The 22,206-nt window shown below is 40.8% G+C and overlaps 2 protein-coding genes, 1 long non-coding RNA gene and 1 other non-coding gene across 7 annotated transcripts; 3 read left to right on the top strand and 1 right to left on the bottom strand.

Moving 5' to 3' along the window:
* Positions 1-665: 665 nt before the first annotated feature.
* LOC115833519 lies at positions 666-772 on the top strand. The gene has a single exon (XR_004028929.1). It is a non-coding gene; the product is annotated as a U6 spliceosomal RNA (small nuclear RNA).
* An 8,461-nt stretch (positions 773-9,233) lies between these two features.
* ARMCX3 (armadillo repeat containing X-linked 3) lies at positions 9,234-14,295 on the bottom strand. Of its 2 annotated transcripts, none has more exons than XM_003282247.3 (5): positions 13,814-14,295; positions 13,197-13,304; positions 12,872-12,932; positions 12,540-12,610; positions 9,234-12,256 (listed from the first exon to the last, which is right to left on the bottom strand). In XM_003282247.3, the coding sequence occupies exon 5, from the start codon at positions 12,108-12,110 to the stop codon at positions 10,971-10,973; it is 1,140 nt and encodes a 379-aa protein (XP_003282295.1). In that variant the 5' UTR covers positions 12,111-12,256; positions 12,540-12,610; positions 12,872-12,932; positions 13,197-13,304; positions 13,814-14,295; the 3' UTR covers positions 9,234-10,970. The 2 variants fall into 2 exon arrangements, with proteins under 2 accessions (XP_003282295.1, XP_003282294.1); XM_003282246.3 differs by having other exon boundaries at positions 13,197-13,276.
* Positions 12,541-13,807, top strand: LOC115833253. Its single transcript, XR_004028685.1, has 3 exons — positions 12,541-12,700; positions 12,849-12,962; positions 13,272-13,807. It is a non-coding gene; the product is annotated as an uncharacterized LOC115833253 (long non-coding RNA).
* Positions 14,296-19,055: 4,760 nt separating the features above from the next.
* Positions 19,056-21,947, top strand: LOC100579928 (protein ARMCX6). 3 transcript variants are annotated; one of them, XR_004028751.1, is made up of 5 exons: positions 19,056-19,189; positions 19,490-19,571; positions 19,925-20,006; positions 20,096-20,396; positions 21,308-21,947. XR_004028751.1 is itself a non-coding variant. In XM_030807217.1 (5 exons), the coding sequence occupies exon 5, from the start codon at positions 20,448-20,450 to the stop codon at positions 21,348-21,350; it is 903 nt and encodes a 300-aa protein (XP_030663077.1). In that variant the 5' UTR covers positions 19,056-19,189; positions 19,490-19,571; positions 19,925-20,006; positions 20,096-20,198; positions 20,302-20,447; the 3' UTR covers positions 21,351-21,947. The 3 variants fall into 3 exon arrangements, 2 of the variants coding, with proteins under 2 accessions (XP_030663077.1, XP_030663078.1); XM_030807217.1 differs by having other exon boundaries at positions 20,096-20,198; positions 20,302-21,947; XM_030807218.1 differs by having other exon boundaries at positions 20,302-21,947.
* Positions 21,948-22,206: the final 259 nt, after the last annotated feature.

Below are 22,206 nucleotides of genomic sequence, written 5' to 3'. Positions count from 1 at the left end.
CATTGCAACTAAACAGATAAAGCAAAAACTGTTAGAATTACAAGGAGAACTTTAATACACCTCTATCGGAATTTGACCAACCCATTAGATGAAAAGATAATCAAAGACATAGAGGATCTAAATAATCAACCAACGATATTAACTCAATAGAAAGAAATTTGCATGATATAAGGAGAGAATGTGCATCTTTTTTCTTACATGTATAAAACTTTTAAGAAATCGATCACGTCCTCAAAAACATAAAAATACATTAATAAATTCTAAAAAGAAGAGAATATATAGGCATATCCTCTTAACAAAATAAAATTAGAAATAAATAATAAAAATGACCATAGTAATTGCCTGATAATATAGCAATATTCTCCAAAATAACCCCTACATCAAAAAGAAAATTAAAAATAAAATTGCAAGTTATATGGAAAGCAAAGAAAAAGAGAACACATCATATCAAACTCTACTGTGGCATGGCTAAAGATATATCCAGAGAAAAACCCATAATCATGATTACCATTATTATTCAATAAAACCATAAATAAAAGAAATACACACTCTTCTTGAATAAATTAGAAAGCACGACAGAAATAATCCAAAGACAGTAGAAGAAATTAGTAAAATTAAAGTTTAAAATAATGACCAAAAAAAGCCAATTGTAAAAGTGATAAATAGTGCTCGCTTCGGCAGCACATATACTAAAATTGTAACGATACAGAGAAGATTAGCATGGCCCCTGCGCAAGGATGACACGCAAATTCGTGAAGCATTCCATATATTTTTGAACAATGAGAACACATGGACACAGGGAAGGGAACATCACACCAGGTCCTGTTAGGGGGTGGGGGGCGGCTAGGGGAGGGATAACATCAGGAGAAATACCTAATGTAGGTGACAGTTTGATGGGTGCAGCAAACCACCATGGCACGTGTATACCTATGTAACAAAACTGCAGATTCTGCACATGTAACCCAGAACTTAAAGTGTAATTAAAAAAGTGATAAAAAGGTTTTTTTCAAATCACCAATAAAATACATAAACATCATGAGTATGACTAAGAAAACACAGGGAAAGCAAAAGCATACAAATTATGATTAAAGGGTTGAACCACACAAATAGATGTGATTATTATAAATCACATGAGTAATTTATTATTATATTATAATTATTATTATTAAATTTTACACACAAACATATGACATCAAAATTGAAAATCTAAAGATAACATATAATTTCCTAATAGAATAGAAGTTACCAACATTAACTCAAGAAATAGAAAATTTGACTAGAACAATTACTACAGATGAGATTGGAAATGTGTTTGTAGATTTACCATTGTAAAACAAACCAAAAGAAATAGTTTTGCAGTTGGGTTCTAACTAACCTTTAAGGAAAAGATAATACCAATGTTATCTAAACTCTACCAGAAAACAGGAAAAAATGGAAATTTCACTAATGATTTTATAAAGCTAGCAAAGCTGAGACCAAAATCTGTTAAAGGTAGTACATAAAAAAACTATAAGCAGTTATCAATGATAAATATAAAAAACAATAAAATATTAACAAACTCTAAAATATATAGACAAATAGATCTCAGAAGTATAGCAAGAAAAAAACTATACTATTACCTGATAGGGATAGATCCACAAAGGCAAAAATAAATAGTCAAACACCAAATTCTTTTTTGTTTTTTGTTTTGTTTTGTTTTGTTTTTGTTTTTGAGACAGGTCTCACTCTGTCGCCCAAGCTAGAGTTCAATGGCACAATCACGGCTCACTGTAGCCTCGACCACTCAGGCTCAAGTGATCCTCCCACCTCAGCTTCCCAGATAGCAGGGACTACAGGCTGAATTCTCTTTTCTAAAAAAGTTTTTTTTCTATGTGTGTTTTGAGAGAGATAGTGTCTTCTTTTCCCCAGGAATTCTATCAATATAATTAATTACATAAAAAATTTGGGAAGGCCAAGGTGGGTGGATCACCTGAGGTCGGCAGTTCAAGGCCAGCCTGACCAACATGAAGAAACCCCATCTCTACTAAAAATACAAAATTAGCCGGGCATGGTGGCGCATGCCTGTAATCCCAGCTACTCAGGAAGCTGAGGCAGGAGAATTGCTTGAACCCGGGAGGTGGAGGTTGCCATGAGCTGGGATCGCACCATTGTACTCCAGCCTGGGTGACAAAAGCGAAGCTCTGTCTCCAAAAAAAAATAAATAAATAAAGGAGAAAAAGTGCATGATTCTGTTAATAGATGTTGAAAAGCCACTAGGGAAAAAATCAGCAGCTAATCCTAACAGACACTAATAGAAATAGAAGGGAATGACTTAAATATTAAAAGCACTTTTTACCAACAATCAACAGCAATCCTCATTCAAACCATGAAATGCCAAAGTAATTCCCACTAAAACCAGAAACAAGTCACTGTACTCACAATTTCCGTTTTTATTCAAGTGTTTTTTGAGATTATAACTATTGCAATAAGATAAGAAATAATTAGTGTAAAATTGGGAAAAGATAAAATTAATTTATATTTACAACTGATAATGATTGTATTCTTCTAAAAAACAAGGGACTATTTAAAAATTAGAAAGTCGATCAGCAAATTAGAAAAGGTGGTGAAACATAATATGTTTTTTAAATCAACAGCTTTTCTCTATTCTAGCAAGTTTTTAGAGACTATTACACTATAGAGCCCATGTGTCAACATTATTCTTTTATTTCTTTTGATTAAAAGAACATGTATCACTCTTAAATGGCTATCATCTATCTATCAAACTCATCGAACTAGTGCATAGAATGATTGCATCAATTGCTAGTTCAACCGATTGTAACAGTCTCAATGTCCCTCCGATACTTATTTTATTTTTTATTACACTATTATATGATTTACTATTTTTTCCATTTGTACCCAAGTTTATTTTATAAATTTAAACTGTATTTCACCATGTTTGATAAGCATATTACTTTATCTTGTAAGTGTCCACCAAAATGTCTTAACTCATAGTGCCTAAACCCTCTATATCTGACAATTCATTCTATGCTTCAAAAAGATCAGTTTCTTATCTTTGGTTCCAAGCACACATGATAATGTATAATAACTGTCTTGTTGGAAGACTGGAATAGCCAGTAGACTTTCAAACTCTCAAGTACACTGATTAGATTACTCATTGTCATATGTCCTAGGACAACATTAAGGTTTTTTTTGAAAATTTAATTTTTGTTTTTATTTTTGGGGATACATAGTAAGTGTGTATATTATGGGATAAATGTAATGTTTTGATACAGGCATGCAATGTGAAATAAGCACATCATGGAGAATGAGGCATCCATCCCCTCAAGCATTTATCCTTTAAGTTACAAGCAATCCAATTACACTCTTTGAGTTATTTTAGAATGTACAATTAAGTTATTATTGACTATAGTTGGAAAAACCTAAGATTGCTTTCAATGAAGTGTTGTCACATTCACTTAGGCCACTTATTATACTACCTTTTACAAACTGTGACAATTTGTGTATTTGAAGACAATATAAAAATTATTTTAAAATCGTGGAGTGGAAAAGGCCTAAACACAACCCCAAACCTAGAAGCCATAAAGGGAAAGGCTGAGGGATATGACTACATGAAAATGTAGATCATCTACAGAGAATGACACCATGAACACAGTTAAATGAGGTAAGATATGCATGGCAGAATACATGTGATGTATTTTAAGTGAAAAAAATGGTTACAGAATAGAACACTATATGGACAATGAGTTCATTTTCTGTTAAAAATGTGAGTATGTATAATATCTATTTATGTATATGCATAGAAAACATCAGATTGGTAACAGTAGGTAACTCTGTGTAGATGGATGGAAATAGGGCAATTTGCATATTTTACTTTATATATTTACCTGTTTTAATTTTTAATAAGCATTTGTTATTTCTATGGTCTAAGAAAACACAATAAAGAAGATTAAAATACAGCTCATTGTGAAAAATAATCTCTCAGAGTGCTGGTAACTCCCAAATCCATCTCCAAGTGGTAGTCAAATGGCTAGTTCAATGCAAAATCCTGTCCTCCGATGCAGAGGCTATAATATGGTCTTTGTTCCCAGATGCTAATTTTTTCTCTTTCTACGCTGAAACATATATATATTTCTGAGACTTCTATCAGTAGTTTAAAAATAGCTGAAAAACAGGTATGAGCTGAGAGGCATAAAAACAATTTTTTTTTGGAATAGCTGAAAAACAATTCCAGGGTCTTAGTAATACCATAATATTTCCCCAGTTATAACCATAGCCACCTAAACAAATGTGATTTTTATGTGGCATATATTTATAAACATTCACAAGTTATGATATTCATAAGGGTTTACCTTTATATTAGAAGAAAAGCAGCCAGAATTCATTGAATTTTCATGACTGACATGGTGCTACTTAGCACTTCCAATATTTGGCTATAGATTACATGGACCAACTTAAGAAGAGGTGATGATTGATGATGATTAATAACTGATTTTAAAGAATCATTCTCCAAGTCCATTTGAATGGATTGAAGATTTATAAAATACATTAAATATTGCTTGTTTTATTCAGTCTTCTTTATATTCTATCATTTCTAATATCAAAAAGAGAGTCCATTTGAACACATTTTAAATGATGGAAGATAATAAAAATCAAAAGTTTTATGAATTCATTTCATTCAGTCTGGATTTTCATTATAGCTTATTGTAAGGGGGCCACAAAAATTAACATGAAGATAGTCAAAATCACAATCTAGTGAACAGAGGACTGAAAATGGAAAAAATAAAGAAGGAACAATTTTGCTCAGGTTTCAAAAACATTTAGTAACTAGGTATCATTTCCCATTAAAAAAAAAAAATCTAGGCTGGGCGTGGTGGCTCACGCCTGTAAGCCCAGGACTTCGGGAGGCCGAGGTGGGTGGATCACGAGGTCAGGAGATCGAGACCATCCTGGCTAACACGGTGAAACCCCGTCTCTACTAAAAATACGAAAAAAAATAGCCGGGCGTGGTGGTGGGCACCTGCAGTCCCAGCTACTCGGTAGGCTGAGGCAGAAGAATGGCGTGAACCTGGGAGGTGGATCTTGCAGTGAGCCGAGATCACACCACTGCACTCCAGCCTGGGCAACAGAGCAAGACTCTGTCTAAAAAAAAAAAAATCTAGAAAAGAAAGAAATTAATCAACATGTATGGGAGAATGCATTGCAAATACTACAGTTTCCTCCTGCCGTAAGAACATATATTTTTCAGAAAACAGGAAAAAACTCCACAACATTGGTTTGGGCAATGATTTCTTGGACATGACTCCCAAAGCACAAGAAACAACAGCAGAAAAAGGCAAATGGGATTGTATCCAACTAAAATGTTTCTGAACAACAAAGGAAACAATTAACAGAGCAAAGAGATAACCCACAGATTGGGAGAAGTTATTTGCAAATCACATATCTGGTAAGGGGCTAATATCCAAAATATATAAGGAACTCAAACAACTCAATACTAAGAAAACAAACAACCCAATTAAAAAACGGGCAAAGGATCTGAAAAGACATTTCTCAAAAGAGACAAATGGCCAACAGATATGTGAAAAAAATACTCAACATCTTTAATCATCTGGAAATGCAAATTAAACCACAATGAAATATCACCTCACACCTGTTAGGGATAGCTATTATCAAAAAGATAAAAGACAATCTTTTTTGGTAAGAATGTCGAGAATATGAAATCCTCGAACATTGTTGGTTGGAATGTAAATTAGTACAGCCATTTTGGAAAACAGTATGGAGGCCCCTCAAAAAACTAAAATTTTAATTACCATATTATCCAGCAATCCCACTTCTGCATATATATTCAAAGTAATTGAAATCAGTATATCAAAGAGATATCTTTACTCCCATGTTCATTGCAGCATTATTCACAATAGCCAAGACGTGGAATCAACCTAAGTGTCCGTCATTGGATGGATAAAGAAAATGTGGCACATGCAAATGGAAATACAAAGGAAACAATTCAGCCTTTAAAAAGAAGAAAATTCTAGCCAGCCAGGTGTACTGGCACTGGCCTGTAGTCCTAGCTAATTCAGAGGCTGGGGTGGGGGGATCTCTTGAGCCCAGGAGTTTGATACCAGCATGGGCAACGTAATAAGACTCTTATGTCTTATGTCTCTTAAAAAAAAAAAGAAGGAAAATTTGTCAGTTGTGACATTTGCAATAACGTGTTAATCTAGAAAACATTGTACTAGGTGAAATAAGTCAGGCACAAAAAGACAAATAATGCATGATCTCACTTATATGTGGAATCTTAAAAAGTCGAATTCATAGAAGTAGAGTAGAATGGTAGTTACCAGGGGATGGGGGTAAGGGGAGGCACAAGGAAGGGAGAGATGTTTCTTAAAGGGTACAAAGTTTCAGTTAGACGAAAGGATTAAGTTCTAGTAGTCTATTTCACTGCATGGGGACTGTACTTAATAACAACATATTGTATATTCCAAAATTGCTTAAAAAGTGGATTTTAAATGTTCCCACCACAAATGATTAGTATGTAAGTTGTTGTATATGTTAATTGGCCTGTTTTAATCATTCCACAATGTATTCATGTGTCATAACGTGACACTGTACTCCATAAATACATACTTTTTATTATTTGTCATTTTTAAAAAATACAATTTAAAAAAGTAATCACACTGCTAAAAAAAAAAGTATTTTTCTCTTAAACTCTGTTTGATAGCCAATTTGATCATATATGTTAATAGTCATAAAACTACCACCCACTGATGCTCTGCCTCTGCTAAAGGAGGATCTGGGCAGACAAAATTTATAATTGTGTCCAGGGAGAAATGTGCTGCATCTCTTGAATACAAGAACTGGATTTCAGCAATAACTTTATCCTCACAGCGGAGATGGAGCCACCAGGTTCTCCTAATTTGAGGGCACCCTGTTAGAATAAAGTTACCTCTCTGATAAGGCTTCTTTCACTCCCTTCTCCCCTCTCCCTTCTCTCCCACCTATCCCCTAAAGCATACGTTGCCTAAGCCCTTAGCACAATACCTGAGAGGGCCCCAGTGGAGAGGGTCAAGCACTGAGCTATGCCACTCAGATAAGTAAATATTACTTATCCTGCTAATACCACACCCTCAGGGCAGGGCAGATCAGGGACCCCAGGATGGTGGTGACACGGCTCTGGCTTAAAAGCAAGAAAGAGCCATGGTTTAAACAGAAAAACCAGAAAACATCTTCAGCCTGGGATGTGATGCAAAATAAATGTAAAAAGCTAGCATTGAAAATAGTATGAATCATTATCTAAAAGGCCATTCTCAAGGGAACTTAGCAAAGAAATTAATGAAAGAGAGCCATAAACATAAAATTTGCCTGAACCACATCAATTTGCTAAGCCTACACTTGGAATCTCTTTTGAAAAAAGACAGGTAAAATGTGAATTTTTCAAAAAAGAAAATCCATTTCCTGAGCCTTGAAATATTATGTATATTGGCTGACAATTTACAACAGAACAACACTCCACTTTTGTAAAATCGCCTTTGAACATGTTTGCACTGGGATAGATCCACTTACATTCCTAAAACTGTTAGATGAGAACAAAACCAAAATAGCAGGACATCCTCTGAGTTTCTGGTTTCCTTGGTTTCCCAGAAGCTGCCATCCTTTCTAAAGAGAAGACACTGCCTCCTTCATGCGCCAATGGGCTGCCACAATCAGCTACAATGCTAGAACTCTGCCCCTTCCAAAAGGATTGAGAGTGACAACCTCCCATGTGAAAACATTGGGACATCAACATGTGACCTGGCTGCCTGGACCAGGCAGTCACACATCTATCTCATACACCTTTCCCAGACTCTGGGTTCAGTCTAAATAAGACCAGGTGCAGGACGTCAAAAATTCATGCAGTGCACATGTGGCCATGCCAAGCTAAGACTAGTTCCTTCTCAGTCTCTTTTTGTCCAACAAAGGTTCCAAAAATTCTTGGCATCCAGTCACATCCCTGGTCAACTTATGACCAGAGCAACAACAGTTATTATTCTGTATTAAATGCCCACTGATACATGGCATGGTGTCATGGGAATTGAAGAGTCAGAGAAGCCCAGAGAGGCTACCACCCATGATCTCCCAGAAGGAGGAAATAAAGAAAAGTAGGAGGAAGGAAGTGGAAAGAAGAATGAGAAGGAACAAAGGAATGGGGAAAGGAGCAGATGGGTGCTAGTCAGGCCTGTACCTGCCTCACTGGGGCTTTTTACTACTCGAGTTAGCCTCATTTTCACCCCAGGTGTAAAAGTCGCTCCGCATCTCAAGTTCAACATGGCTTGATCTGGATTTTTGTTAGATGTTCAAGCTACATATCTGGGTCAAGACACAAGTTTGTACTCATCAACTCTATTTTTTCAAGTATTATAACTCCAATGAATATTATTCTTTTTTGAGGAAAAAAGTTTTAAATCAGGCACTGAAAATTTTTTGATAGTATGATCCAATTTTGTGTAAAGAATATATATGAATAGTAACAGTGTCTGGAAGGGTATACATTGTTTCAATTCTGTGCTTCTCTCCCCAGCTGCCCATAGTCCCTTACAGTTCTTTTGCAGCCCTTCACTCTGACTCTGCACCTTATCTCTGAAGGGCCACATCTACTTCCATGTGCTCCATTATCATCCATCCTCCAATGACTCTCAAATCCTTATTTGCAGCCTGTTCATCTCCTCTGAGCACCAGATCAATACATTCAAATGACAATAGAATATCCCCATCTGAGTGTCACACAGGTACATCAAATTGAATTTATTTTAAAGGAATTAATCCTCCCCACCCCATCTCCCCACAAATCTTTCTCTCTCTCACCTAACAATAGGAACAAGAAAAAACGTTACTTCACTTTTCCATCACCCCACCTTTAAAACTGGTGTTAAATGAGTTTCTACATATGCATGATTTAGTAGGCTTACCATACCCAGCAACTTTAAGCCAACCTGGTTTTGTCTCTACTACAAATATTACAGTACATACAGGGAAACCTGGGTATAAAACCAGGTAAGTGAATAGAGGACTTTACCCTTTCCTGGCCTCATATATAAAGCAGGATAACATCCCCCAAACAACTAGAAATATATCGCAGAGGCTGATGTGATCACAGCTGAGGAAACATTTTGGATTTTTTGAAAAGAAAGAAAACTCTACTCCTGTGAGAAATTATTTTAACAGTTGCCTTGCAGGAATGACAGAACTTTACACAGTAGTCACTTAATAAATGTTAACCTTTATTGTTACTATTATTTATTAAATGACACTAAAACATGGCAGAATGCCCCAGCAAAACAAAAGTCAACCAAAAAACTATTCAACCCTGCATTCTAGGTAATTAAGGGTGCTCAATTTTCTTAATTAACTACTATGTGCCAGAACATTGTAAGTACTTTGCATATATTACCTCATTGAATCCTCACAATAAGGCTTATCTTCACCATTTATCTATCATTTCAGAGAAGAAACTTCAACCTACCTCAGTTTTAATCTAAATATTTCTTCCATTCAGTATGTGTTCCAATCAATCACTTGCTTCATTCCCAACACTTTTCTTTTTCAAAAACTTCCTAAAAATCAATACCCATTTTAGATAAATAAAAACACATAGATGAATAAAAAGTAAAAAAGTAAAGATCACTCATTATTCTTCTACCCAAAGATAACTACTGTTTCTATCTGGATATCTATAACTCGAGTTTTTAGTGTCCTTTTAAACATATGTTTTATTAGTCTCAAAAAATGGAATTATACTTCGAATACTTCTATCTACCCTTTTTTTCTTTCTCACTTCACAATGCATAATGAATAGCTTTTCCTGGCAATATAGATTTCTATCAGCATACTTAAAATATCCTACTGTGTGAACATTCCTTACTTTATAACCAATCCAATATGCTAGATACTTAAATTGTTTCCAATTTTTACTAGCTTAGACAATGCTGGAATGAACAGCCTTGTACATACAATCTTTGGGCAATTATTCAATTACTTCCTTAGGACAAAGGGTTTACATAGTTTAAGGCTTATGATCTGTATTACCAAATGGCCACCACTAAGGTGTGAAAGGCTCCATTTTGCCACACCCTCATTGACACTACTCAGTAATAGATAGAGACTTTCATATGGACCCCAATTATTTTCTAGTAAAAAAAGATTTAGTGGCTCTGGGTGTTCAATGGGATAATATTCAAACAACTCTCCACAACTGGCTTCACCCAGCTTTCCAAAATTATCTACTCCCACTCTCCACACTCTCTACTCTAAGCAGAATGATCTCCTGACTGTCATAGGAAGAAGGTTCCTACTTCCATGCCTTTCTCACACCATGCCCCCCTCGTCTTGTCTCATGGAATTCCCTAACCACCCTACCCCATTCAGGACTCATTTTCAATTGCCACCTCCTCTGTGAAGCTTTAGCCGACTAGCACATCCCACAAAAGCTTTTGCCTCCTCTGTGCTCTCAGAGGGAACATCTGACAATGAGTACATTCTTCAGATATTCTGTCATCTTTTGGTTTGTATGTTTCTTATCTCTCCAACTAGATTATAAACTGAAGGACAGGGATGGTTTCTTTCTTTCTTCTTTTTTTTTCTTTCCAGCATTAACATACAATTTTATTGATGATACACAAATTAAATCAATGAAAATGACAGAAAGGAGCTTACTTATGATGAATTGGTTCACTGTCACTTATGCAGAAGAAATAGCAAAATATTTCAATCTAGGCAGCGAGATAAAAAGCAACAAACATGTTTTCAGAACAAGTAGTGATATTCATTCATCCATCTTAAACCTAAAGACCAATTCGGTTAAATATCAGCATTGATGATACAATATGATATTCATTATTCAAAACTGGCAGCTGAAAGGATTCCTTTACCATATAAACAAGGTGGAGAAAATGAATAGTTTACAATGTGTGTTGCTTCTAAATTACAAAATCAAGGTGTTATTCCTGGCTCTTTGGGAACATATGTTCAGCCAGTTTGGCCATGAATTTTCCAACTTTTACTTTCACCAAAAAATCATGGTGGCTTTCTATTCCCAGAACCTTATCAGCACACACTTGAAATTCTTTTAAAAAGAAAAAAAGTGAACCTTCACCGAATTGATTCTGAGTAGGTTCATTTTCTTCCCATTTGAAATTATCATTTATGTTCTCAAATATGACCAGAAGTTTAAGAATAACTTCTTTGTTCTCCTTCTTATTAAAGAGGGAGCCCAGTGAAGATGGTACTTGGGCCCGGAGTAGTTCCCTAGTCATGGCTGGATTTTCAGCCAAATTCAAAAGGAGTTTCAGAACCTGAAGTTTGGTTTCTTCATTTCCCGCTGAAAATAAACGAAAAAAGTCAGAAATGGAATTAGCAAGCATGTGCTGATACTCGTTAGTAACAGTCATATTTGTAAGCAATCTCAGTCCAGCAAGCTGCACAGATGAGTTCAAACGAGAAGTGATTGTGTCATCACACACTTGATTCATGTATACCTTAAGCCTGCGCTGATTTTCAGCATTCACACTCAAGTTATTCAGGACAATTAAAGCCTTTTCCTTAACTATGGGATCCCGAGTATTGAGAATCTTTGCGACAATTGGGAGACCACCCAGATCACGAATAATATCTCTGTTAAATGCATAAGCAGCATTGTTACCCAGAGCAATTAAAGCTGCTTCAAGAATGTAAGGCTTTTCAGACATCTCAACCAAGCAAAGAACCTTTTGTAGCTCTTGAGGGGACAAAATGGTATCATCTGAGTTGGGGGAAGCCCGTTTCTGGACAGCCCGACGTGCCCGGGTAGCCCTGGCCCTTGCCCTGGCCCTAGCTCTGGTTCCAGCTTCAGTCCCAATCCGGGCCCAAGGTGGGTACCATACTATACTCTTGCTCTCATTGCTGTCATCATCATCATCAGACCAGTCATTATACCTGGCCCCAGAACAGTCCCCAGCATCATCCACATCCCCAGATCCACCCTCAGCCATTTTTTCCTTGTTCTGTTTTCTTCCCCTAGTCAGTCTATAAATGCAATAGCAGGCGCCAGCCCCAATCACCAGGCCTGCGGTCACCCAGCCTACTTTCCTGGCGTAGCCCATGCAATCGTCCCTGACAATAGCAGGGACCAAGGAATAGATTCGTCACTCAGGCTGGGGGAGGAAGGCTGTGGGACTGGGCTCGAGCCTGTGGAGGGTGATCGTCTTCAGCCACTTCAAGGCCACAAGAGCTGATTCTGGAGGTTGACCTAGGAGTGGAAGAAGAAAATTGGGTTTGAGTTTCTCTTCTGCTTGTGTTGCCCCATGCAGGGAGTTGCGCAGAGGGACAAGGTAATAATAATTGAATGCTAGGTAGGAAATGTAGATTGTTGACAAAAACTCTACGCCTTTCATGTCAGCCTTTCCCTCTCCATCCCAGGTCACCCCGCCCAAAGCCTAGATAATGTCAATGGAATCCACTGACTCTGCTGGGGTCTCAGTCACCACAACCTCAGATGTCCCCAGGGACCTGACTAGAACCTTTGCACTAACCTCCTCAAGACAAGCAGTTTGCCCCTTCTTCTTTTCCCTGGTGGTGTGCCACGCCCAACAACCTTTCCAATCTGCAGAGAGACCCGAGCCAGTGAGAACGGAGCACTTGATGGATTGACTGTTGATTCGTTGCTTTCCTGAATCACCATTCCGGTTACCAGGTTTGTTTTTAACCTCTTTATGCTATCCCAAACATGCACAGGTCTGCCCCCTCCCTAGCCTGAAATGGGAGGGAGGTAAGGAAAATAAAGCAGGATTGGAAGAGCCTGTCCAAAGTGCCGGCGATTTCTAACCCCTCCCCCATTCCAGACAGCCCCCACGCCCACACCGACCTCTACTGATCGGAGGAAACTTCCTCCCTCGCTTCAAGCGGAGCCACCTGCTACAGCAGACCTGCAGGATGACAGATCGAAAACATGGAGAGTAAGTGCTGTTGAGAGAGGAGGATTATGAACAAACTATCCGATAGGTTTCCCTGCTGTCATTTCCCCCACTTCCCCCCAACCACAGACACACAAAGCACGCCATTTCGCCACAGTCCGGGGAGTGCAAGAAACACATTCGGACTCAGACCTGTACCTAGATTATTACCTTCTCTGCCTTCTCCCCACCCCCGCCGCCACCCCCGTCCCTCTTAGGGTCCCCAGATGGTCTTACCCTCAAATCGACCTTCACCGATTAGGATTAAATTCCTTCCTCTTCTTTTGCCCGGCGTTGTGCCGCAACCGACAGAAAGACTGGCCACCCGGGAGAGGCTTGGAACCACTGGACACAGAGCCATGGTCAGTAAGACACAGCCACAGGCAGAAAGACGGGAAACTGCCGCCACTGAGTGCTTGGTGGACGGACTAGTCCCCAGAACACAAAACTCTTTTCTAATTCGGAGGCCTGGTTGTCAGAGGTTTCCCACCCCTATTACCTCTCTTGGGGTTCTGCTGACATATCACGTTGCATCTCACCACCCCCGCCCCCATATCCAGCCATTCCCCTCCGGCACTGTCCTGGTGGACTAGGGGCCAACACCCAGGCCACAGCTCCCTTTCCGGATTGCGGCCCTAGGCTCCAAGCAGATTCCCATCTCCCGATCTCTGAGCTCTTCCCCAAACGCCCCCCAGCTCACCGTTTCGCAGCATCGAAATGGGCTGCAGGCGGGACATATGTCTTGGAAAGCGGGCGGCGAGTGGGAGAAACGACGGAGGCGCCTCAGTACCCGCGACGGTCTCGGCCCTACGCCCTCAAGCACCCCGACTTTATGGAATCTCCCAGGTACTGACCTGCAGGGATCCGGGACAATTTCCTTCTCCTCTTCCTTTTTCCCTCCGCCGCAGGCCCGCCCGCCCTCAGGGCAATGGGGAGCTGGTACTCAGACGGGAACAACGACCAGGACAAGAAGGACTTCTGCACACGTCAGCTCTTGGTCACGTGAGAGCTACGTCATCCACCAACTCGGGTCCCCAATTTCCCCTCCCACCAGCAGTGCGGCAGAAGAGGGCCCGCCCCCCTCCTTTCCCTCCCCCACACCAGGCCTTATTACTCTTTCTTCTTCGATAATCTCATCACCTTGTAGTTGTGTTTCCCTTCCACCGATTACCAGAAAGGGACCGCATCTTCCCCTGGGGCTACGGGCCACTTGTACTTTTTATGAAAAATTACCTCTTCCTTCACTAGGCTCCTGGGACAGCAGCCTCTCCCTCCACCTCCCCTCCCCCCGAGCTATTAAAGTCTACCATTTCCTCTGAAATCTAGTCCCAGATCTGAAAGGAACAAGCGATCAGAAAAGAAAATCTGGAATGAGAGTGTGGTTTTTACTTTCTTAATACTTTGTTATTTTTGTTCCGTCCTCCCCCGCCCCCAGCCTGCATTCTTTTTACGAGAAAAAAAAATACTATAAAGCTATTTCCATTTTAGAAAAAAATGAGTGGAGGCTGAAGAATGATGTTGGGTGATGGCCTCCAAAAGTCCCACATTTTCTCACTTGGTGGAGAGTGTTACACACTTCACTCAAAGCAATCTTAATGTCTTCTGGGGCCTAGCACACAGCACAGCCCTGAATGAGCTAATCAGTGTGTCTGGCAATATGTAAATCTTCTGACTAGACCAGTTTTCTGAATAGGAGAGCTACAGACTTTCACCTGCACCCATTAGCAAGGAGGAGGCATTAAACCTACAAAAGCCAGACCGCAGAAAAAAAAAAAAAAAAAACTGAGGAGAAAACATAAGTGCACAGTAGGTATCTGTGAGATAAAGCATGCACACTGAAAAAATGAGTGTGCATAAAAAGGACATTACAAAATATGCTTGGGCAAAATAGAGAATATCATCTATAAATGACATAAGTATTAGGGGAACATAGACCAAGACAAAATTGGCTGAAACCGGAACCTAGCAATTAGTATGAAACTATTTCACTCACTGGTTTGATAAACTGAATAATTCATCCATCATCAATGATTTACCTTTTTTAAAGTAGGAAAAGGAATAAAATAATTACATCCCCTCATTATTTAAGTTAACCAGATTTGATTTCAGTTGCTTGCAAACAAACCACCTTAACTAAAGCACAATACAAAAACAGGTAACAATACAAAAAGTAATATAGCTTTTCAGAACATAGGGTCTTCATGAGATATTCCCTAATAGTTTGAATAAAAGGTTATTATTTGAGTATAACTTTTAAAATACACAGACAATATGGGAGTACATCAAGAGACTGAGGAAGTTGAGAACAGGCAAACCCCCAGAAAAATTCATATCTATGTAACTTCTGGGAGGCAGTTCTAGAATGTGACTGAAATTTATTTAGTAAACAGAAACCAAATCAACTATATGATCCTGTGTTTAGAGAAAGATCATGTGTAGCAAAGGGGCTTATTCAAGCATAGGAATATATGAAAAGGACAGTCAGAAGAAAGTGTTGGTATTTCCCACCCAAGCACTGTCTGGAGGAGAAAAAGTGTTGGCTAAGGAGAATGGAACATTTCACTTTCTCTGGCAGAGCCATGCCCATGATGTGTAATAGTACTTCATGCGTCCTCAGCTGAAACCCCCTTCTTAAAATGAACAAATACCCTTGCTCTGATTGCAGGCTCACCAAACAACCTTCTAAGGTTGTGGTTTCCCAAGTAGTAGCTTGTCTACAGGGAAAGAATGGGCAGGTAAGACTGACTGAAACCTCCAGTACCCCTGCCAATTGTATTTCTCAGGGCAAATTATTCAGTTGTCACTCCTGTTGAAACAGCTTCCCTTGTGGTCTACTTATGGGGAGAGAATGCAGAGATCCCTAGGTTTGAGCATTCAGATCTGTTTATATATAAGTCTCTATGAATGGGAGTCTTTCCTTGAGGCATCCAGAAGCAACTCTTCTCAGCATACAAACAAAATCAGGATTTGGTCATGCAATACTGAGGAAGAGACCCTGAACTGTAGATGCAACCTTATGGGAATCCTGTGGGAGAAGCCAGGTGGCCTTGGCTCAAAGGACAACCTTGTGCATCACCATTTCATAACCATACCTTTCTAATGTTTAGTTAATGGTGGAAATTACAACTAAGATACTCTGTGGCATATTATGCCCCCAGCACTTCCGTTATAGATAAATAAAAGGTTAATTTCCAAAGTGATTAAAGGGCTCCTGCAAATCAACAACAACATCTGAAACAGTTTAAATTTCTCCCTGGGAAAAGAAAGGAAGTGCATTTTACATTTTACATACCCTATTGTTTTCCTCAGCAAAAGGGTGGGTATTGTGCTCAAAACAGAACAACCAAAAGCTGCCTTACTAAAATTTCAATCTTCATCAGAGAGATAAAAACCTGAAAACCGGTGGACTTATGACATCCTGAAAGGACATCTATCAATTCCTTCTACCTAAACCCCTCAGAAATGAGCCTTGTCTTCAACATTTCCTCCTTAAGTTAAACAGGCTTGTTCTCTGTTGCTTGCAACCAAACAACCTTAAGTAAGACACAATACCAAAATTACACAATACAAAAAGTAATATAACTTTTCAAGATAACAACTTTCTATAATTTATTTTTTTCATCCTCCACAATTCCATTAGTGTCACCATTTGCTGGTCGTTTTTTGTTTCTGGGTACTTTGTAAGTTACATATCACATGTGAACTGATTTAAGCCAAAAGTTTTGTTTTGGCAGTGGTTTCACAGTAGTTTTTTGTGGACTCAGGAACTTTTAACAGCCCTGTCTGAGGACTTCTTTAAGCATTTTCTTTTCTCAATTTTGAAAGGTATGTGAGCCTTATAACATGTCCTTAAGTAAATATTTGTTGGTAGATGTATAATGGAGAGCAAAGTAGTTTTTTTTTTTTTAATGCTAGTCTCCAGGTAGGAATTGGTAGAATCGTGGATCGGAAGAACGAAGAGGTAAGAGAATTGAAAGGGTTTTTATAACCATGGAGTTTTAGGAAGTTTTAGACAGGGAGTGGATTCAAACCAGGAAAGGTCTGCCATACTGGGAGAATGGTAGTGAGAAGTTATACATTGGACTAAGTGGAGAATATACCAAAAGGGTGGAGATATTTTCTACTAGTGAGGAGACGTAGGAGTAAAGTTTTTGTCCTTGAAGGCTGGCTAAGTGTTGTGAAAGTGAGTTCTTATTGTAAAGCCATGTCTGTGACACCAAGTCATCTGTCTTTATTAAGCTTTACATACTCCTTAGTTTTTTCTAATGTATATATTCAAAACAAACAAAAGCCACTTATACAACCACCTAGCAGCCAAACACTGAATGATGGACTGTTGAATCTGAGAGTTCTGTTAGTAAGCCTTCATAAGTATAATTCACTTGTCTAAGGGAAGTTAATAAAGGGTCATGAAAAAAAAATGGGGTAAAGATTTAGAGAGATAAGATGTGACATTGGTGAGTTTGGACTGTAAAAGGGGAAGACCAGAAAGTTGTGACATATTGACTTCTGAATATTCACCAGCAAGGCACTAGGACTCCCTGGCTTGCCTCCTGAAAGGGCCTCCTCCACACAGGGGCCCCTCACTGGGGAGCCCCTCCCTCTGGGGTGTCATATTTCAGTGTTCTAAGAGGTTGCCTAGAGTGTCTATATTTAGAGTATGACTCCTCAGCAGGGACAGGTGGATGCATGAGGACTAACTTCTGCATACTTGGTCCCTGAGTTTTGGGATTATTCTGAGGGGCTTGTACTGGTGGCTCAGTGAAGTTGTAACAGAAGGCAGGAAATGAAAAGTCCTTTTTTTCTGGCAACTGCTTGAGATCCTGTGCATTGCCCTTCCACTTGTGAGGGGAAAAAATGACACAGACATCAGGGGTGTTGCACTGATTCCCAGTCACCCACAGACCCTCACCACCATCTCCACTGGAAAATGCTGAACACTCACCACTGCTAGGGTAGCATACAATACATGAGTGGCAGACAGCAGAGAGATCGCCAACAGTGTCATGATGGAAAGAAAATTACCTCTATCAAGTCTCATTTTCATCAATAGGATAACAGGAAATTCTCTAATTTCTGGATGATTTATAGGTTGCACCACAAACTTTGGAATAGATTGTAAATAAAGCCCTGTGAATGAAAGGCAGGCTAATCTGTGGAGTCACTAATCTGTAAAGTTCATCTGAAGATGTAAGATTCATCTGAAGTTGGGGTCTGCATAAAATCTGTCCTTTGAAGCCAGAGTGAAAGTCACCCAGCAATCTTCTATGAAGATCTCAGTCATCTGACACCTAATACTATGAGTTCAGCCAGGAGAAAGAAAGGAACAATAGTTCACTTTCTTAAAATGGTCAAAATTAGAACACTGACCTTCTCAGTATAGATTTACTTATCCATCAATTTATAAATCATGTTGAAAGCACAATTGGTTTTGTTTGTAAGGGTGTGTTTTTACATCTTAATATGTTGTTTAAAAGCTGCTATTTCCTATGCAGTCAGAAGAAAATATGTTCAACTTAATACAAACTAACTTCACCAAATCAATGAGGCCTCCTATTAACTGGGAAATCTTGCTTATGTTATATACATTTTTGTAAAAAAAAAAAAAGATTTGAATTATTTCTTCTCCAAGTAGGAAAAGCTTTATTGTTTTTTTCCGATTACAAAATAGTGTAGTTCAAGTCAATAAAAAAGAAAGGACAAAATATAACTTAAATGTTATCAAAATACTAATTAAAACCTCACCACTGCCTGGACTTCCATTTCTGCCCTCTCACCCAATGTTGGTGCAGAGACTGAACATGGAAAAGTGTAGAAATTTAAGAAAGGGGCTGCAGGAGTTTCAGAGCCAAGGAAAGGATGAGACAATTCCCCAAGAAGTGTAAATGAAGGGTAGACCCAGGAAAAGATGCTGCCCCTTCCTGCAATTAGAGAAACACAAATTCAAACACCAGAAAGACAGGGCCACTTCTGGTTTCTGGTGTTGTTACAGAGGAAAAAAGTGACAGGGCCCACTGTGGGGGTTGAGGGGGAGATACAAGGCAGGCTGGCGCCTGCCGCACTGCTTGTGGGAGTGGAAATTGGGGGCCAGAGCTCACTGGTGACGTGGCCGTCACGTGACCAAGAGCCGCCTAGAGCACAAGTCCTGCTAGTCGCCTCCGTCTGGGTACCAGCCCCCTATTACTCTGCAGGCGTGTGAAGAAAGAAGGAAACTAGCTCGGACCGTGCAGGTCGGTGGGAGGGTGGGCGCTGCTTGAGAGGAGGTGTGGGTGGAAGAGGGCCAAGAACGCCACAGATCCGAGTTCAGGCCGATCACAGCTGGGTCCCTTTCTCGCCTACTTTCTAAATACTGCTACCCACCCCAACCCCACCCCGTGCTCATTTTAGTAGAGAGAAGTGGCGGGTTTCGGGTGGGGGTGAGGGGAGTGAATGGCGTTTCCAGAGACTCCGAGAAAAGAAAGGTTCCAGTGTCCCGGGTGCTGGTCCGTCCACCAAGCACTCCGTCCCCTCGGTCCCTTGTCTGTTTGCAGGTTTGTAGGTCTGTTGGCCTGTAGGTTTCGGCAGAAGTCTCAGCGAGAGAAGGAGAAAACTGCCTTGGCTGGAACCTTGCAGGTCAGTGTGAAGGTGGGATTAGCCCAGGACCATGGGTGGGGGTGGCGGAGGAGGGGGCTGGGATATGAGAGGGCCAGGTCCGAGTCGCCCTCTCCTGGCCCCTTCTTTCTCCACACCCCCTCCCATTTCAGTGCAGGGAAAGGGGTGTGGCGGCCTTTGCTGGGGAAATGGCGGACGACAAGTGGGGCGGGGGAGGCCTGCGTCCGGAAAGTCAGTAGAGTATGAGAAATCTTTTAAACTCAAGTGCCTAAAATTCACAAAAGCAGAAATTGGGACCAGTGTCCTCAGTTCATCCACTACACTTTCATTTCTCCATTGCCGCCTACCTGTCTTTGCATTTGTCCTTCTGCCAGACTCTATCCTCTGTCACCGTGGAGGGACCACTGACAACAGAAGACAAGAGAAAACGAAGGAATTTATCTGACTTTGGTAGAGGTTAGTGAGAGAAACTGCCCTTAATCTTTGGGGGTGGAGGTCTGGTGAAGGAGACTACCTAAGAGGTACTCACACTGTCACCCTCCTAGCTATCATAGCACAGACCCATCTCCTGCCCTTCCCTGTGGACCCAGGAAGAGAAACGGGGGCTCCTGAGGTCGATAGAGGAAGACAGAAAAGAACAAAGAAATTGTATCCTTTTAATCTGCCTTTATCACCAACTCGAAATCCACCCTGTCTGTGAGGCACAAAGCCAAACATAGTCCTGAGCCCTAATACTCTGTTTCACCCATAGATTCATCACGACAGAGCTACAAGAGCCTGGAAGAAGCTAAAGACTGCTACCCTCCATCCTTACTCACCCTGGACCTGAGAGACCTCTTCAATCAGGTGGAGCAAGGCCCTCTCCTGTCCTGCCCCAAGGCTGGCACAGACTTGAGCATGGGCCGGGCTCGGGAAGTGGGTTGGATGGCGGCAGGACTGATGATTGGGGCTGGTGCCTGCTACTGCGTTTACAAACTGACCATAGGAAGAGATGACAGTGAGAAGCTGGAGGAGGAGGAGGAAGAGGAGTGGGACGATGACCAGGAGCTGGATGAGGAGGAGCCTGATATTTGGTTTGATTTTGAAACTATGGCTCGGCCCTGGACTGAGGATGGGGATTGGACTGAACCTGGGGCCCCAGGTGGCACTGAGGACAGGCCCTCAGGGGGAGGCAAGGCCAACCGAGCACACCCAATAAAACAGCGGCCATTCCCCTATGAACATAAAAATACTTGGAGTGCTCAAAATTGTAAAAATGGCAGTCGTGTTCTGGACCTCTCCAAGTGTCTTTTCATTCAGGGAAAACTGTTGTTTGCCGAGCCCAAGGATGCGGGCTTTCCGTTTGGCCAGGATATCAATAGCCATGTGGCCAGCCTCTCAATGGCTAGAAACACGAGCCCCACTCCAGACCCCACTGTTAGAGAGGCTTTGTGTGCCCCGGATAGCTTACATGCGAGTACTGAAAGTCAGGGCCAGATTAAGATGTACATCAATGAAGTGTGTCGGGAGACTGTGTCACGTTGCTGCAACTCATTTCTGCAGCAGGCCGGATTAAATTTGTTAATAAGCATGACAGTTATTAATAACATGCTTGCCAAGTCCGTTTCAGACTTGAAGTTTCCTTTGATATCAGAGGGAAGTGGATGTGCTAAGGTTCAGGTTTTGAAACCGCTGATGGGTTTGTCTGAAAAGCCAGTCTTGGCGGGGGAGTTAGTCAGTGCCCAGATGCACTTCTCATTCATGTCCCTCTTTATCAGAAATGGAAACAGAGAGATTCTCCTGGAAACCCCTGCCCCATAAACGGCCCTCTCGAACACAATGGGACGGAATCCACCCACAACGCGCTTGGTTTGCAGATGTCAAAGAATCTGCAGAGGGTGCTACTGAAGATCCAGCCTTAGCCAATCACCACCTCATTGGGTGAAAGTTCCAGGGCTCAATCCAGGACCACACTCTTATTGGCCAGGCAGGGGCTCCCACAGAGCTTTGAGTAACTTCTTGGTTGTGCAGTCTGCAGGCAATGTTGGCATTGTAAATTCCTCCCTTGCAGCCTCCTTCATGTGGTGAGGGGATCACTTCAGCTGCCTGCTGTGGACAAAGAACATCAAATTACGGCATCACGAGTGCTATTGTTGCCTGTGGTGGTCTCCCTGTCCAAGAGGACCGCTTTGCAGAGACCAGAGGCATATCGCAGCTTGAGCTGAAAATGCATTTGTTGCAGCTTAGGTTGAATTATTTTTCGTTTACCCTTTCTTCTACACGCGCCTGATGGATAGTGAACCCATTCATCAAAAAAGTGCACTGCTCTTCTGTCTATTGTACCGACTTAACCTCTTCCACCCAAGTCCGCATCTGTGTGTATCATCAATAAAGTTGTGTGCTTTGATTGGCAGAAAAGAGTCATGGTCCTTGTCCTTGAGTTTACAGTCTGCACGGAGAGGAGGACAGAAAAAAAGCACGGTAAACGCCAGCTGACTGGAACGTCTGCTCCCTGACAAATGCAGGCTTATCGGTGCTCACAGGACGCAGGGATAGAGAGGGGCTGCAGTGCTCAGAATAAACTTCAAGAAGGGGCTGGGAGCGGGGATGGGGGAAGGGGAGGGGCACAGCGGGGGAGTTCGTGGAATTGGGATGGAAAGTTGAGAGGACTGAAAGA

The sequence above is a fragment of the Nomascus leucogenys genome, chromosome X (genome assembly GCF_006542625.1).
Source record: "Nomascus leucogenys isolate Asia chromosome X, Asia_NLE_v1, whole genome shotgun sequence".
Lineage (NCBI taxonomy): Eukaryota > Metazoa > Chordata > Mammalia > Primates > Hylobatidae > Nomascus > Nomascus leucogenys.
The sequence above is the reverse complement of the archived record's forward strand: the minus strand, read 5'-3'. Positions and strand labels throughout refer to the sequence as shown.

What these genes read in the sequence shown, in the direction of transcription:
- ARMCX3 (XM_003282247.3), bottom strand. Translation starts at nt 12,110, where the DNA reads ATGGGCTACGCCAGGAAAGTAGGCTGGGTGACCGCAGGCCTGGTGATT.
- LOC100579928 (XM_030807218.1), top strand. Translation starts at nt 20,448, where the DNA reads ATGGGCCGGGCTCGGGAAGTGGGTTGGATGGCGGCAGGACTGATGATT.